At 39.0% G+C, this 18776-nt stretch overlaps 1 protein-coding gene across 8 annotated transcripts in view; it reads right to left on the bottom strand.

Moving 5' to 3' along the window:
* The window catches only part of CTNND2 (catenin delta 2), a 1073049-nt gene that overhangs the window by 211066 nt on the left and 843207 nt on the right, over positions 1-18776 (bottom strand). For all 8 annotated transcript variants that reach the window (XM_006120137.4, XM_006120139.4, XM_075921468.1 and 5 more), the window contains one exon: positions 4521-4704. In XM_006120137.4, the coding sequence (XP_006120199.1) occupies positions 4521-4704 (184 nt within the window). The remainder of the gene's footprint in view (positions 1-4520; positions 4705-18776) is intronic.

Below are 18776 nucleotides of genomic sequence, written 5' to 3'. Positions count from 1 at the left end.
TGAGAAAATATAAATGTCCAGTATTTTCTAAATAAGATGTAATGTAGATTGTGATGTAATGTCAAGTTTGTCTGGTAATTTTGTTGAAACCATCTGGCAATCCTATTAACACATTGTAAAATTTCAGGAACGAAATCTCTATGCCTGATAGAACATAAAGGAAGGAAAAGTATACAGAAAAATAAGCATCTACAATGTATAACCCAGGCTATTAATTAGAGCTGTTAAAAAGTCTTGCAGCACAACCATATGAAATTGTTAGCTTTGTTTTCAGTCATGGAAAGTTGACAAGTTTTATGTGAAAGAACATTGGCACTAAAAGTCTTTTCTCAAAACTTAAACTGAAAAATGTTGTGGTCTCTGGATAAATGTGATTTTTTTTTTCAAGACTGATATTTTTAGATTTGTTTTGACTTTGTAAATAAATAACCTTGATAGTTACATATATGAAAATGTGACATATTAAAATCACATAGTAGGGTTTTATAGTTCAAATGACTCATTGGGAGCCATACACAACATCTAAAAGTTAATAAAATTCAAAAGTTTTCATTTTTTGATGTTCATCTTCACTATGATGGATTCCAATGAACCAGAAATGGGAAGAAAAAAAAAGATTTGGGTTTTTAAAAACATATGAACAGAAATCCCCAGTCTTAGCCAATAGACACATGAACTGTAAGTGGCAATATTTCCCACAGTTGAATGTGCTAAGTTTCTGGCACTGCACTGGGAGATAAGTTAATTGGGAGTTATCATGTAATATGTCATATGAGGTATCTAAAAATGTTATGAATGATAAATATTTATATTGGATTGGATTGAGGAATAATGGGTGCAATTTTGTACTTCCAGCTTTTAATGTTCTAAATAATTTCAAAATACCTATGAAACTAATAGCACTGGGGTGGTTAATATAATTACTGGCTTTTTTTCATGTCACAGAAACATACATCAGTTCATTTAATAAACAACTTGCCATGCAGCAAGACATAAAACACAGCAACACAAAGTTAGGGCTCATTTCTGCAGCCTTCATTCATATGAACAGATATATTAGCTTCATCTGGGCTACACCTGTGAGGGAGGGCTGCTAGTTTAACCTCATACAACCTTGAAATATAAAGGAAAGATCTAGCGATAACTACTACCAGTCATTGTAGGGTAACCATCACCATAATGTCTAGGCAGAAATTTGTACTATATCTTCTCTCATATCTCTCTTTATTTAAATCTCTCAAATGCAAAAATATCATATAAGCAAGTAAACTTTGAAGCTATAGCACTAAAAAGCATTAAACTTTTCATATCCTCAGCCTGCTAGTGCTCAAAGGTCCACCAGGATTCTACATTTGAAAGTATTCAAAAACACATTTTAAAGAAGAAAACAAATACAGAAAACAGTGAAAATCCTATTTGCTTCCTATCTACAGGTACTAGCTGCCAATATTACTCTCTCACAAGCAATTTAAAGGAATCTTAGTTAAGGAAAGAAAGCAAAACTGAAAGTGATTGGGTAGAAGAGGAAGTCTTCTCTCTAGTAAGAAACTGAAAGTTTCAAAGACAATGACAATGTGCTTTCTATAACGATACACATTTTAGACCAAATGGATATGCATAAACAGTCGCAATCAGGAAGCTATTATATCATCTTGCTTTAAATATTATCTGTCTTTCTTTGTGAAACCCACAGGTCATTACAAATGTGCCCCAGAGGGTACATGCATCTAGTCATAAATAGGAAGAAGTAATAAGGGCCTTTAAAGTTCAGTGGGAGCTGAATTCAGTATAACATATTCAGTATAACATATTGGTTAAACCATGCATTGGATTCAATATGCCATCAGGTCCTCTAAGAGACAGAGAGCTTAATGGAATGCAAAGAAATGATCTGCCCTTTCGGAGATAAACTTACGGGCAGCTGCTGATTTTATTTGTGGACACTATCACCTAAGACACAAAAGTAGTTCAGTATCAGAGGAGTAGCCGTGTTAGTCTGAATCTGCAAAAGCGGCAAGGAACCCTATCATGCATCTGACGAAGTGGGTCTTTGCCCATCAAAGCTTATGCTCCAACACTTCGGTTAGTCTAAAAGTAGTTCAGAGGACCTTGAGGCTACATCTACACTGCAGCACTATTTTGGGCTACAAGAGGTAGCCCAAAGTAGCTATCCCACATCTTAAAAGCAAGCCTATTATTTTGAAATATAACAGGCTCGCTATACCAACGTCTCTGTAAACCTCATTCCACGAGGAGTAAGGGATGTTTCAGAATAGCAGGTTATTCGAAATTTGGTGCTGTGTAGATAGCGTCAACTTACAGAATAAGTTATTTCTAAATAAGATACACAATTTGCATAGCTCAGATTGCGTATCTTATTTTAGTGAGACATTTCTCCCCTTTATTTTACTTGATGCTTAATGCTCCTCAATAAGACAGGTTTGCAACAGTGATTTATGGAAGGTAAAAGGGAAAGTTCTTGCTGGTCTGAAGCATAAACCAATTTAATCCTCCCTGAATTTTCTGTGCCTCTAGATTAATATCTGTACATTTCCACTGAGGAGGAGGTTTTACATAGTGACAGCAAACTCTGAGTTTGTGTACACTTACACATTCCACTAACGGATAAAAAGTGAGGCAAGGACAAGGTTAATTTAGAGAGGGAACAAAGAGCAGAGCTACCATCAAGGATGCTACTAGAGCAGGAAGCAGATACATCACAACTGATACCCATAATCAATCCAAGGCTACGTCTACACTGGCCCCTTTTCCGGAAGGGGCATGTAAATTTCACGAGTCGTCGTAGGGAAATCCGCGGGGGATTTAAATATCCCCCGCGGCATTTAAATAAAAATGTCCGCCGCTTTTTTCCGGCTTTTAAAAAAGCCGGAAAAGAGCGTCTACACTGGCCCCGATCCTCCGGAAAAAGTGCCCTTTTCCGGAGGGTCTTATTCCTACTTTGAATAGGAATAGTAGGAATAAGACCCTTTGAATAGTAGGAATAAGACCCTCCGGAAAAGGGCACTTTTTCCGGAGGATCGGGGCCAGTGTAGACGCTCTTTTCCGGCTTTTTTAAAAGCCGGAAAAAAGCGGTGGACATTTTTATTTAAATGCCGCGGGGGATATTTAAATCCCCTGCGGATTTCCCTACGACGACTCGTGAAATTTACATGCCCCTTCCGGAAAAGGGGCCAGTGTAGGCGAGCCCCAACTGTTTCCAGATAACACAGCAGGGATAACATGGGAATAGGTACTTTTTTCACAATAGTAGGAATCACACATTTCCATGAGATTCTATTCTATAATGCCTGGAAACATATGTCACAAGTCCAAGAAATATCACCAAACTCCTTTCAAAATCAGAAGAGGCAGAGACCTAGCATCCTTAAGGCATTCAAATATACTTCACATAACCATTATATGCTGTGATTTTAAGTTTATTATCAGCAGATATTTATGAAGTATTACCAATTGTTCTTGTCATAACATCATAATGCTAGTAAAGCAAACACTGTATTATTTTTCCACAGAACTTCTGATGTTATTTCCAAGGATGAGATAACTCACCAGAAACCAACCAATCAATAATATTGCTCATGATAGATATTAATAGAGCAGATTCCAAAAACACCCCATCTAATTGCAACTCTAACCATATACCAATATTTAGTGCTACACTGACGTTACACCTACAATAATACCAAAAGTACATAGCATTTATATAGCATTCTTCCTGCAAATTATTCAAAAATATTGACTAACTAACCTTCATAATAACCCCGTGAAATAGATAAATATAATCTCAATTATAGAGAAGGAGAAACTGATACACAGAGGTTGTGGAACCTTTCCAAAGTGTTTAAACATGTTAGTGCCAGAAACAAGACTAGAAACACAGGAATTTCTCACTCAATCCCTTCCTAGAAATTTGTCAGAGAAGAAGCAGTTGCTGCTATCCTTTCCTCTCCATCCACATGATAAATTAACAACAGATATTCCAGGGTTGCAGACACCTGTTATGGAACAGTTTATGTATTTCACTTGCATAATATTAAATAGGCTAGTTTATTTCTATACATCTTTTATTTATCACTCTTTCTTGCATAAAAAATCCCAGCTGTTTTATACAGTCACATTAAATTTGGCATTTGAAACCCAGAAGGGACTCAAACATTCCTTTCTGTAAATGTCTGTGTTACTTTGTACACTAATTAAGTTGGAGTGATAATGAAAACCCAATGACACCATTTAAGCAACTGGGGAATGGGACAATTTACAAGTAGTAGAAAAACATCTTCAGCATGCTCTGGTGTAGGGGATTGGTCAAAACTATTAAAAAACCCCAACCCTGTACAGATTGTTCTTAAATGGCTTGAAGTACTTGAATATAGAATTATTTCAAGATTTAAGGGCCACCAAATGGAAACTCATCTTCCACAATGAAATGCAAACCAAGTTTAGTTTATTGAGTGTTGGGAATGAAACTTCAAGATAAAATAGCATGGATTAAGCTGACTCACCTTAGGCACCCAGTGGCATTGCGAAGCACCTGTGATGAATGGAGCTGTATTTTGTGATCATCCTGGAGGGGTGAGTTGTCCCAACCAGAGTGAGGGATGATCACTGCATTGGTCAACACTGCAAGGGCATCCTGGATGATTGGCATTTTCAGTGCATCACACGAGGATAGATTCCAGAGAACTCCTACAAAAAGCAAGTGATTAATATTTATTACTTTGGTGACATCAGAGAGCATTTCTTGTTTTGAAATTACTTTTCGTGGCACTGTTATTTTTAAACAGTGTCAAAGAAAGTCTACACAGTGTCTGATGAGTCAGTGATGACTAAACTCTGTCCTACTAAGAAATTACCTTTTAATTTTCCTTTAGAAATAAACTTAATCTTCACAGCAACTCTGGAGTTTCTCAGAAATAATGCTGACAACTGGTCAGCATGTTTGTGATTTAATTACAATTTTTAATGGAAGAGTAATACAAATAAATACTAGAGAACAAATTTACGTTATAGATTACGCTGCCATCAATGGGCAACTACTTGGGTGGAACTAAAATAATTACTCTTTGGCTCTCTAGGGTAACTTTAATGGAGGGGTTTAGCTCTGCTCCATCTACAAAACTACCAAAAGCATTCCTTTGACAACTCATGTGAAGTTTAACAATCTTGAAATTCTGTTAACCCATACAATAATTATTTCTGGGCTAGTCAATTATTTTTTCCTCCAGTTGCACAGGGAATGGAAATAGATTTTGTGCTTCAGCTGGTAGGTGTTCATGGCAATTTTTTAAGGTGGAATATAATTAGTTTTATTAATATATATACTGCTGATATATTAATATATAGAGAGAGATAGCTAGAATTTTATTTGTAACTTAACAAATATAAGGGCCTTACAAATGTTATCCACAGATAACAAAGCTAGAGGTACAAACACTCACAAGATAATGTCTTAGAAAGAGATACCTTGTGCTGAAAGTCACAAATTACAAAACGCAAATTAAAAAGTACAATAAAAAGAAAATTTCTTGGGCACAGCCATAAGGATTAAATAAAAAGGAAAACTACTATTTTCATATTAAAAGTAGACTGTTAAAAGCAAATCATATCATTTATTTTAAATATAAAAATGACATAACAGGAAGTTGTAGGCATTATAAATAGACAGTTAAATAGCCCATTTAATTACAAGTCTAAATAGGAGCAGAACCTCAGTCTGTAGAAAAATGGTTCATGCTAAATCTTCTTTTTTCAGTATTCTGAGATCTGAAAGTGACGTTCAGTAAATATGAATCAATAACTACAGGATTTATTGTTTATTCATTTATAAACGTAATTTCCTGTACATATTCCATATATAAAATTGCATATTTTTGGTACATGCCGATTGTCAGTCATTTGGGTAACTGTTTCAATAACAAATGACCCAACAGAAATATTCCACAAATAGTAAATAGGTACAGTAACTCACTGTCAACTTCAGAGACAGAAAAATGAAAAAGCTTAAACACAAATAGAACTATTTTTCTGTCATCTAAAAATAACTTTCTTCAAACAGCCCTTTGATTTCTTTCCCAAACAGGGAATGAAATACTGTATTTCTATAAGACAATATGCATCTGTGCAGCTATTTAACTCCATGTTTCCATAGCCTCATTTTATCTGCACGTATTTTCATTATACACAAAGTAGGTAATTCTCCACTCCTGGGCACCTTGTACAGTTATTAGCATATGTGCAAAGTCAGTGTAAAATAATACCAAAGCATCACAGTGACCTATGACATTCATTTGGCACTCTACACAAGTATAAGTGATGTTCACTGTGCTCAGCAGTGGAGATTGAATCATTGCCCACTGAAGTGAATTGAAGTATATTCACTGATCTTTCTAAAGAAGCTCAATACTCTGGATGTGGCAGAGCAACTTAAGGGTTCTATTAGCCACAAACTGTAAAGGCAGACAGGGAATACAGAAGGCAGAAACCAGGGCTTCAACTCTGCATGGCACATAACCATGTGCATAATCCTAAAGAAAAAATTAAAAAACATAAGAACTGGGCCAGATCAATGGTCAAACCAGCCAAGTATCCTGGAGATTTATAAGTGCAAATTTAAAAAAACACCTATCAGGAATGGTCTAGATCAGTGTTTCCTAATTTTATTTGGCCATGAAACCCTTAAAAAAAAACAAAACAAAAAAAAACACACACTGGGGGAAACTGGTCGACCAAAAAAAAGGAGGGGGGGGAACTGTCAAGCAAAAAAATCCCCAAAACAGAAAACACCGGCCTGCCTCTAAGACTGCCGCGGCCAGAAGCCCCTTGAAAATGGCGACCCCGGGCGACTACCCAGCTCACCTGTCACTAATACCGGCTCGGGGGGGGGGGGGGGGAAGGGGTTCTCGCGGAACCCCAAGGTTCTGTGGAGCACTATTTGGGAAACAGTAGCCTACATGAAACTTATTCCTTCCTTAAATTTAGGGGACTAGATTACATGATCTCTACATGTCCCATGCAGTCCCATTATTCTATAGTATGTTCATGAGACACAATACAGTTATTTGGGAAAAGCAAATTTCTATTAAATATAGAAACAATTTCAAAGTTCATTTCCCCTCTATTTAAATGGTGACAACACTGAATCATAAAATATTCATGTACTAAATCCAGAACTCTTTATACTCATTTACTCAGTTGTTACACCTGAAAACATGCTGAGTTTTGCTCTAGAATCACAACCTTGTACAACTCGAAGGGATCTCATGTTTTCTAGACCTTTAATCATTTTTTATGCTCTTCTCAGGATTTTCTTCCAGTTTGCCCACATCTTTCCTGAAATGTGGTGCCCAATACTTCAGTTGATGCCATATCAGCATGGAGTAGAGTGGAAGAACTATTTCTTGTCCTGCTTACAACACTGCTGATAATCCATCCCAGAATGATGTCTGGTTTTTTTTGTTGGTGTTTTTTTTTTGCAACTGTGTCACACTGTTGACTCATATTTAGCTTGAGATCCACTATAACTCCCAGGTCCCCTTCTGCAGTGCTCCTTCCTAGACAGTCATTACCTATTCTGAAAGTGTGCCAAAGATTGTTGCTTCTGTAAGATCCAAGGAAGGCCTTCAAGGTTTTGACATATGTAAATTGCAGGGAGCAATGAAAGTTGCATTTTGGCACCTTTACTTTCAAAAAAGCAATAGTACTAATATGAAACTTTGGTGCATGTTTCTTTTTTAACATTTTATAAACTAGAAGGTGGAAGATAGCATCAATACATTTAAAAAATAGAGAAGAAGCTCCTGGGAATTATTTTACTGCTAAACAGAAAGAGCTTTCATACACCAAGCTCTCATGTAGTAATGGTAAGCTTTAACCCAAATCAAATGAATTTAAATTATTTCAAACTGCAAAGCATAATCTAACTCCAAGGAGCAGAGCAAGATATTTTTAAATTTTGAAGAAGCTAAATTTAATCAAGTTATCTGGGCAAAGAAAAAAAACTAAGCAGCTGATTAGCTTGAAACTCAAATTCATCTTTGATCATCAAAATCTTCATTTATGATTTTGGCCAGTGTCTGAGATACTCCATCTTCAACATTAATACAGATACTGACATGATGTGCCAAATGCTACCCTTGGATATTATATCAATTAAAAAAAAGGTATCACAGATATATCCAACAGCGGAATGAAAACAGGGAAAAGGATGTTAAAATATCCACAACAGATTGTAATGCCTTCTTATGTGTTATATGTAATTTATTTTAAAAAAGCAAAAAAACTTTCACATATCAACATGAAATTTAAATTACAAACAAAAATCAAGAAAGTGAAAGGTTAAAAATCACTCCGGAACATCATCCCAACAACATTGCTATTATGTATTTTTGATTTCTGTCTTTCATGTAAAATATTCATCATACAAGAAAACAAAGTATGAACAATGTAGATAAATGCCTGTTGCTGCAGGAACCAGATCTTTAGATTTTTCTGAATTTGGTACCTTTAATACTCTACTCTTAAAATTGGAGAGTATGGAATGATGAAGTCAGACAACATTTGACTGTATATGCCTACAAACAACTGTGAAATGACTGTGTATTTGGAACCTTAATCAGTGATGCTGAAAATTGACCCAAAGTGTGTGACAAAAGCTAAGTATCCCGCCAAAATAGCCTGTGCAGAGGTCAAACTATAAGGGACATTTGCTGGGGTCCAATAGGAGAATAATTCTCTCCCTCAGGCCTTGAAGTGCCAGAGAGTCAATTTTTAGCTGTTACTTCAGTTTCAAGGCTCAGAAGCCTCTGCGGTCATGCTGCTGCTGTACATAGAGGACAGGGTGTTGGATCTATCTTGTAACTGTATTCTGTGGCTGGGTAACTACCCTCCTCCATCCCACCATGGGCTCCACAACACTACCATCAGTTCTGAAGAGACCAGGGTAGAAGGGAGAATGGGAGAACTTTCTCTTCTGAAAAAGACACACATCTTAAAAGATGGTTCTTTTCTGACCATAGGAGCCACCCACAACTTCAAGGGAATTAAAGTGATGTATTTTAAAGAAGGCAACTACCTAATACTGCAGCTTTTCCTGGAATTAAAACACCATTGTTTCTTGGCTAGCTGAACGTTTAAGGAGAAAAATTGTCACAGCAATAGATTTTTTTTTTGGGGGGGGGGGAGAGCGGTGGGGAGGATCCCATCACAGTATAAAGTGTGTTTGATTTGCTGTTGATGTTCTTAAACCAACAACATTTTCAAACAGGTTTCGACAGAGGAATTGAGCAGAGTCAAGGAGGCAGCTCCCAGACTCATCACAAGCAGATCTGTCTGTAATTTGTAATGGACACAAGAGAACAGGGTGATTCTCTCATTTGTGTCTGCATCAAAGGCTCATGTGAAAGAGAGAGACAAGGGTCAGGCATATAGCTTTCCCACGTCACTTGGCATACAAAACTGGAGAGGATGCAGGTTCCAAACTGGCTGCATACATACACAAACATGTCCAATTAGTAAATGTCTTGTGACTGTACTTTTTTTTAAGCAGTAAGATCCATAATGAACATAAAACATCCACAGTATCACAAGGAGGAGGATGCTAGTTTAGACTGGTGGTCCCTTTTAAATTAATATTTGCAGTATGGAAGCCTTGAACAGAGAAGTTATGAATTAAAAATTTAAGGTTGCAACAGCAACGTTAACTCACTCATACTGCAAATATGGTACATTAACTCAGGTCTTGATCCCACAAAGCTTTACTCGTGTGAGTAATCACGACTCACTCCTTGTATTCAAAAGGACTTTTATGTATTATCATTTACAACCTTAATGTTAAACTAACAAGTTATTTGGTTATTTAGGTCTTTGTTGGATTTTTTATAGTTGGGATTATTGTTAACCAAAACAAAACAACAACTAAAGACAAAATCACTGATGTGGCAGTGTAGAGTTTTACATTATTTTTTGCTATACTATGCAAGCAACATTATTCCAAATACACACTAAAGCCCACTTCTCCACTAAAATAACAGAAAATCTAATTGCTTGTTTTTCACATGTGCCAAAAATTAGTAAAAACTTTTTTTTTTTGGACTTTGGTATTCTTTTTTTCCTCCAAACAAACTACAACTATTCTTCAGTGAGGATTAGCAACAAATAAAATTTGAATTTTTAAGTTAGGTGATTTTTATATTTCTTTATATCAGGGGTGGGGAACCTAAGGCCTGGGGCCAGTTGCAGCTCCCAGCTTGCATGGACCTGGCTTCGACTTTCCTCTGTAGTGTAGATGTACCCTGTGAAAGATACTGTGATACATGGACTTTCTGGAAAATATATCTAAATAAACATTTACTTTTTTAATATTAAGAACCATAGACTCATAGACTTTAAGGTCAGAAGGGACCATTATGATCATCTAGTCTGACCCCCTGCACAGTGCAGGCCACAGAATCTCACCCACCCCCTCCTAGAATAATCCTCTCACCTATATCTCAGATATTGAAGCCTTCAAATACTTTGAAGACCCCAAGATGCAGAGACTCCTCCAGCTGTGATCTGTACCCCATCCTACAGAGGAAGGCGAAAAACCTCCAGGGCCTCTGCCAATCTACCCTGGAGGAAAATTCCTTCCCGACCCCAAATATGGCGATCAGCTAAACCCTGAGCATGTGGGCAAGACTCACCAGCCAGACACCCAGAAAGTTCTCTATAGTAACTCCTATCATCCCTCCATTGACCTATTTACCTCTGATAATGAATGGTCAATTAGTTACCAAGATCATGTTATTTCATCAAACCATCCCCTTCACAAACCCATATAGTTTAATCTTGAAGCCAGATATGATTTTTACTGAATTACAGTAGAAACATTTTCACTACCAAGGTCAGATACATGAAAGCATGACTTTATCTCTGTTTTGCTTTCCCTGATCTAAAGATGTATCTAGTCTTTGGTTTATAAAAACAAAATGGTTTTATTTTAATATCGCATGATTGTGTTGCTGGAAATTTAATTTCAAACCTTTTGCTAGAAAGTTTTTTGGACCAAATTTAGATTTTGCATAACTCTAGTGACTGAAGCAAAGCTTGAACCCACTAACCCAAGGCCTGCATTTATCCCACCATTTCTTCTTACTTGCTAGTAGGGTTGCTAGATGGTTTCAACAAAAAATACCAGACACATGTGACACTACATCACAATCTACATTACATCTTATTTAGAAAACACCAGACATTTATATTTTCTCATTTTTTATTTTCTCAATATTTTTCCTGAACAGAAAGCTCAAATACTGGACTGTTCAGTTCAAAACTGGACACCTGGCAATGCTACTTGCTAACTATTTGGAAAATAGTATACATATATAACTGTAGAGGGGGAGGAGATGACAATCAGGTCTGCCAGGTTATTGTTAGATTTAATATTAGACATTAGAGAGATTAATACAAGAAGAGAAATAAGTTATGGTAGAAACCAGGAGCATTTCTGCTGATATGTCTTTTCCCTGACAATGATGAAGTCTGTCCCATATTATATTTGTTTTGCACAGAGAAAGAGTTAACTCTTCTAAGCAAAAGGAAAGCAGAAGAGTGATCTCATCATAAGCTGAGAAAGAAATAATTCAATTTATTGAAAATAAAGACTTTGGCCCTAAAATGCTATTTAAGAGCCAGTGAAAACACCATTCCCATCATCAGTAGCTTATTAGAAAAGACTTCACAAACAAAGTCTAATGGATGTTGCATATATAGCAGAACAGAAGATTTTCAAAATGTGTGTCTGTTTGTCTAAGGATGTTGTATAGCACCTCTTTCTCACCAATCCATCTATCCACTTATACAGGAGTTATTAGTCAGCAACAACCTCTAACCCAGAAAGCACAATTTTGCACCCACTGTTTACTGCAGTTGTGGATTGAGGCATTTAGACACCTCATTACTTGAATACAACTAATTAGAAAGTTAGACATTTAAATGATGCTGTTGACTTACACTCAAATGAAGGCCTGGTTACTGCTCTTTTACACATAAGATTTGTCTGTGTCCTAGAAACAACAGAACACAGAAGAGGGAAACCCTGAGGCTACGTGGTAACTTACCTAGTCTCCCTCTCTAGCTAATTAGAGCAGTGTAAGCCCTGGTGCCTCACTGCGTTAATATATGTAGGTGGCCAAGGTGATCTCTGATTATAACATGACTGCCAGTTCCAGAGAACTCTGACTTAGTAAGGTGTTTGTCCATTATCTCAGCAGAAAAAAAGGAATATTAAAATCACAGCTGAATAAAGAGGGTTATAGAATCTCAAAAAGAATGTGAATTTATGGGATACAGTCTTGAAAAGAATGCTGGCTTATGCAGAGGCAGGAAAGGATAAAACAAAAGGTAAGTCACACTGAGAACTGAACTTAAACTACATCAGAGTTTTTGGAATGGTGCTGAGAATGTAAAGAAAGCAGAAGATTTAAAAAGCATCAGTTTTAGGATCTTTTTCTAATTGACCGAGGACAGCTGAAGGTGATTTAGCTATGGGATCATTATAAAAAAGAATTACTCCCCATCAACCCAATAAATTACACCTGTGGATAAAGACAGTTATTTTTCTCAATCTCTAAACCAAAACAGAAACTATGAACCAGACAGCAGCAAGACATGCGTGGAGGAGGAGAAGGTATTATGATTGGAATGCAAATTGGTAACAGGATTTGTAGAAAATGATTTTGCAAAAGTGACAATCTTGTTTACGTAAATGCTGTGAGGCAGACAACATCACTCTTGATGTAAAATGACAGAATCTGTTAAATTACTTCTCTATTTACCATTATACATGCATCATATATGTAATATAGATTTTTCTGGGGAAAATTACTGACCTGAAACTCACAGACTGGAAACCTGTCTGCCCTGGGCACTAATGGCTGGGGGTTTGGAACCCTAACTACTTAGGCCACGACTCCATTTACCGGAGGATCGACATATTAACCTAGCTGGAGTTGCGTACCTGACGCTGAACTTACCTCTCACAGTGTAGACCTTGCCTTATACAAAGACATTTCCAGTGTCATATGTCTGCATTGCAATGTATACCCAGGGTTCAAACTCACACCCAATCCTTTTTCCATCTACACACAAATCATGCTAACTCAGGGTTCAGATCCAGAATGTCGGAAGCCAGGGTTCAAACTTTATTGATTTTTAATATAGACATAACAACACAAGCAGGGGTGGCAGGTTTGTATAATTTTTGGTGGTGCCCAGAATGGGTCTATTCTCCCCCCGGCCTTCCCCCCCCCCCCCCCCCCCCCCCCCGGCCTGCCCTGTAAGCCGATATATATTTTATTAAATAATGTAAAAATGGACTGGAAACTGTAAGCATTTAACAGTTTCCCTTTATTGCACAATATCACTATCATAAGAAAAAATTATTTAACTAAGAGTATCAACGTTATTAATACTCTTTTGACTATGGAACGAACCCATTGTGGATTCCATTGTGCATCAAATATATTATATTAAATTTTGTTGTACCTGTTGTGGCCAAGTGGGAATGTTCGTAATGTTTTCTCTGATGGACACATGGCCAGAAGTAAAGTCCCCTCTCTAAGGACTTTTCCCACCATCCTTCTACCAATAGGGATTAGTTTGGCACCTACCAACCCCCCCTCATGCAACTATCCTGCAATTGCATTAACCCAATGTGTGTGACATTAACTCAGGGGCCGAGAGGCTGGGGGAAGTGTTCCCTCTAAGGATATGTCTAGACTACATGCTTCTGGCGACAGAGGCATGCAGATTAGGCTACATGGCATAGGAAAATGATAAATGGCTGCCGTGCTGAGCCAATCAGCTGTTTGTCGGCTCAGTGCGGTAGTCTGGATGCTCTGCGGTCGACATCAAAGGCATTTGTCGACCTCCCCGGTAAACCTCATCCCACGAGGCATACTGGGGAGGTTGACAAATGCCTTTGATGTTGACCATGGAGCATCCAGACTACCGAGCTTAACTGACAAACAGCTGATCGGCTCAGTGCCGCAGCAATTTAAATTTAAATGAAGCGACGATTATTTAAATCGCAACTTCATTTTCCTATGCCAGGTAGCCTAATCTACATGCCTCTGTCGCCAGAGGCATGTAGTCTAAACATACTCTAAGAGTTTCCTCCCATGAGCAGAATGAATTTTGTGTTGTGCACTAGTACTGAGTTCATGTGGCTTGTTTGGATGTGCCACTGTGGCACCCAAATTATTAATAAATATCTTATAAACCTCTACCCTTTCCCTCTGCTGCCATGTCTCCTCCCCTTGCTCCATCAGCTCCCCTGGTGCCTGCTGCCCCCCAACCCCTCACCCTCCTCTGCTGTCCTGACTCCTGCCCTTCTCACTGCCCTCAGCCCTCCTGAGACCTGCCCCCCTCCACCAGCTCTTCTCTCTCCCCTGTGCCCACTCCTCCAGTAGCCCCACTCTGATCATGTGAGCTACCACTCTTCATTCCCTCTCCTAAAACCTTCCTCTACACACCTGCCCTGCCTCTCTCCTCTGGTGCTGGTCCCTCCCCTGCAGGTGTCTGTCCTTCTGCTTCACCCCCAGAATCCCCTGGCACCTGCACCTTCCCTTACCCTGCACCTTCCTGGTGCCCCCCTTCCCTCACTGCTCCGTCCCCTTTGCCCTCTTTTTCTCTGATGCCCACCCCCTCACAACCCTCTGTCCCCCGTTCCCCTCATGCCCCTGTGACCTCACACATGACTTTCTCAATGCCCGCCTTCCTCATGCCCACCCCTTCTTTCAAGCCTTCTCCCAGCACCTCCCCCTCCCCTCTCTCTCCTCCAATGACCTTACCCTCTCCACTCCCAGCATCACCCTGTCCCCACTCCCACTGATACCTCCCCTCCTGCCCTTTTCCTCAGTCTCCACTTGGCCGCCTGGAATTTGTCTCTCCTCCACCCTGTCCCTTGGTACCTTCCCCTTTCTTCTCCTGACCTGCCCCTCTCTCCTCAGCACAAGCCGCTTTCTCTCCCACCCTTTCCTCCTATTTTTCCCCTCTCCACTGCATCCCTCCCCTCCCCACCTTCTTCCTTCCAGTTTGCAGTGCTGGAGTCCGTGATCAGGCCCCAGCTGCTTCCGGGGCTCCAGACCACTTGCCGGGCCTGGAGCTGGGCCGCGCGGTTTTAAAGTCCCGGGCCGTGACATCATGCCATGCCCGGGTGTCTCCCCTCTCAGCTTGTGTGGCATTTCAGCTTTCATTCCTGCAGGGGCGCCCTGGGGCTGGGGGGGACAATCTGGGGCCGGGGGGTAGGACGCGTGGGGGGGGGAGGGGTCGGCAGATGGTGGCCGGAGCCTGGTCCAGGCAGGGCCGGGGGAGAGACACAACTCCAAATATTGGTGTAGCAGGGTCCCCGGCTCTAAATATTCCTGGACCATGGGCACCACGAGCCCATATAACGCACTTCCTATGAACACAAGGATACATGCTCTGGGAGGCTGTCAAAAATATTCCACAATCCTACAGACTTACTTATTTTGTCCTGTGGACAGTCATGTTTTCACACACTCCACAAAGGGCTACAGCAGTCACATTTTGGGGGGATGAACTAGGAAGCTTGGGACATGGGTGTTTCTGTTTGAGCCGACATAATGCAGTATAGATAATGGAGCCCCATGTTGGGACCAAAGGTTCAACAATTCCTAATTTGGTATTATAAATAAGTGTAGACACTCCAACTCAGGCTCAGCTAACTTGAGTTCTAATTACTCTGGTGTTACTTTGCAGTATAGACATACCCTTAGGTTACATCTACTCAGCAATTTACACACTGGCAGCTGGTCTGGGTCAGCTGACTCAGGCTCATGGGGCTTGAACTGCAGGGTTGTAAAATGGTACGTAGGCATTTGGATGGTGGCTGAAGCCTGATCTCTGGAGCCCCATAAGGTAGGAGAGTAGCAGAGCCTGGGGTCCAGCCCATGTCCAAATGTCTAGACAGCCATTTTTAGCCTGAGAGCCTAAGCCTAAGAACCTGAGTCAGCAAACCATGGACAGCATTTGCCATGCTGAGTGTCTTTTATTCCAGTGTAGAAACTCTCAAGAATTTAAAAATAGTAACAGAGAGTAATAGTCTGTCTCGCTCTTCCTGTAGAAGAAATAGCTTTATTCATTTATAAGGGTTTAGTTTTATTTTGTTATTACTCAAATAGGTCCATGAATTATGCATCTCTGAAGAAACTACTGGGGACAATTAACTCCTTTTCTTGGACTTACTCTTGAAAGCTGGCTATATTTCTTGAAGCAGTCATGTATCACTGATTCAGTAAGTATAATAATAAAAAAGTCTTGAATCTTATCCTACAAAACATTGAATATTTTTTTAAAATCTCCAAGAGCTATTAAATTGAAATTATTTTCTCCAGCCTTTATATTTCAAAGACAGACTATCCAGCAACTTGCCAGAGATTTTGCATAGCTTCATTATTTCATTTTGCTTTTAATTTTGCAAATTTCACAAAAAAAGAATATCTCGTAATTCACAAAACCACAATGAAAACATGTGGCGCTATGGTTTTAGGTTAGTAAAAAAGAGAAAAATTGTAAGAATGCGGTTAACAGGTATTTAAACTATATTTGTGAAAGTGGGCTGTGAGTAGGTTAAAGGGCCTTATCCTCTTTTAATAAATTCAGTCGGAAGAACTTAAGGACACTCACTCACTCTTCAGATCAAATTTTCAAAAGTCTGCACGGCTATAAATAGATGCCATTTTGAAATGAGTAGTGTATATCACAATAAAATTTCACATCTGTGTTTACACACTCCAGTAACTGAACTAATGTCAAGGGTACTTTTGCAGAAAATTATTAAATTGATAAACTGCTTAAAAATCATAAATGCTCTTCCCTTAACTACAATTCTGGGTTAAATGTGGTTTCTTATCAATGAACATTGTGTACTAAATCTGACCTTAACTTACATTACAATCTATTAAAAAATCCATTAAAAAAGTGACCTAACCAGATAAAAACAGAAAGATACTATTAAATCTATAAATGATTTTGATTGCAGAAACACCCACATGACAAATGGTGCTTTTAACGTTACATATAGGACTGACATTTTCAGGAATTGAAATGTCCTACATAGAACAGAGGAGTCATATTAATTTGGGGGATATTAGCAAAAACAATCTGTGAAAACTTTGACATTTGCTTCTAACCAGATTTAAAATGTTGGTCCATTGTTTTGGTCAGCAATCTAGTTATCGAATCATAGAATACTAGAACTGGAAGGGACCATATGATGTCATCAAGTCCAGTCACCTACCCTCATTTAGACCATCCCTGACAGGTGTTGTCTAACTTTCTCTTAAAAATGTCCAATGATGGAAATTCCACAACTTCCTTAGACAATTCATTACAGTGCTTAATCATTCTGTTGGTTATGGGGTTTTTCCCAATGTTCAACCTAAGGGTACGTCTAGACTACATGCCTCTGTCGCCAGAGGCATGTAGATTAGGCTACCAGACATAGGAAAATGAAGCGGCGATTTAAATAATCGGCGCTTCATTTAAATTTACATGGCAGGTGTCGACATCAAAGGTGTTTGTCGACCACCCAGGTAAACCTCATCCCAGGAGGCATACCTGGGTGGTCGACAAATACCTTTGATGTCGCCACCCGTGCATCCAGACTATCGCGCTGAGCCGACAAACAGCTGATCAGCTGTTTGTCGGCTCAGCGCGGCAGCCATGTAAATTTAAATGAAGCGGTGATTATTTAAATCGCCGCTTCATTTTCCTATGTCTGGTAGCCTAATCTACATGCCTCTGGCGACAGAGGCATGTAGTCTAGACGTACCCTAAACCTCTCTTGCTGCAATGTAAGCCCATTGCTTCTTGCTCAATCATCAGACGTTAAGGAGAATAATTTTTTTTCATTCCTTCTTATAACATTCTTTTAGATACTTGGAAACTGTTATCATGTCCCCTATCAGTCTTCTTTTTTCCAGACTAAACAAACCAAATTCTTTCCATATTCCCTCGTAGGGAATGCTTTCTAGGAAGCTTCTCCAATTTCTCCACATCTTTCCTCAAAAATGTGGTGCCCAGAACTGGACCCAGTACTCCAGTTGAGGCCTAATCAACACAGAGTAGAGCAGAAGAATTACTTCATGTTTTGCTTACAACAGTCCTGTTAATATATCCTTGAATGATGTTTGGTTTTTTTTACAACAGTGTCACACTGTTCACTCATTTTTAGCTTGTGATGAAGCGTGAGTTTGTACAGGAAGATTTACAAAGATAACCAAAGCTTCTCAAATTTTACTATTGTTATAATAACTTCTGACTAAATTATTTTGAATATTTCTTTAATATTCATGCTAATTATATGAGAATAACAACCTCTCCAGTATTCCTATTTTTTCAATTCCCTCCCTTTAACAGCAGCTGGATTGATCTCTATGAATACAGCAGAGGAAACAGTTCTGACATTTCCAGATTCTGAGAGGTGACTGAGATACATTATTTCAACATATTGTGAGAAATGCAGATGTGTATTTCACTGACTGTTTTGGAATGTCTTAAAAAGTAGCAATAATTTATCCATGCTGGAAAACCATGGTGAACTGAAAAAACCTTGCAAACCCATAGGCCTCAGTCGTGCAGTCATATAGGCATAGGGCTGTCAGAAGTCCAGCTTTCAACTGGAACACCTAGCTGAAAAGGAACCCTGACAGCACTGCTGACCAGGCTGTTAAAAGCATGGTTGCCAGTGCACCAGG

The sequence above is a fragment of the Pelodiscus sinensis genome, chromosome 2 (assembly GCF_049634645.1).
Source record: "Pelodiscus sinensis isolate JC-2024 chromosome 2, ASM4963464v1, whole genome shotgun sequence".
NCBI classification, from domain to species: domain Eukaryota; kingdom Metazoa; phylum Chordata; order Testudines; family Trionychidae; genus Pelodiscus; species Pelodiscus sinensis.
Note: the sequence above shows the minus strand (reverse complement) of the source record. Positions and strands in the feature narration are given on the sequence as shown.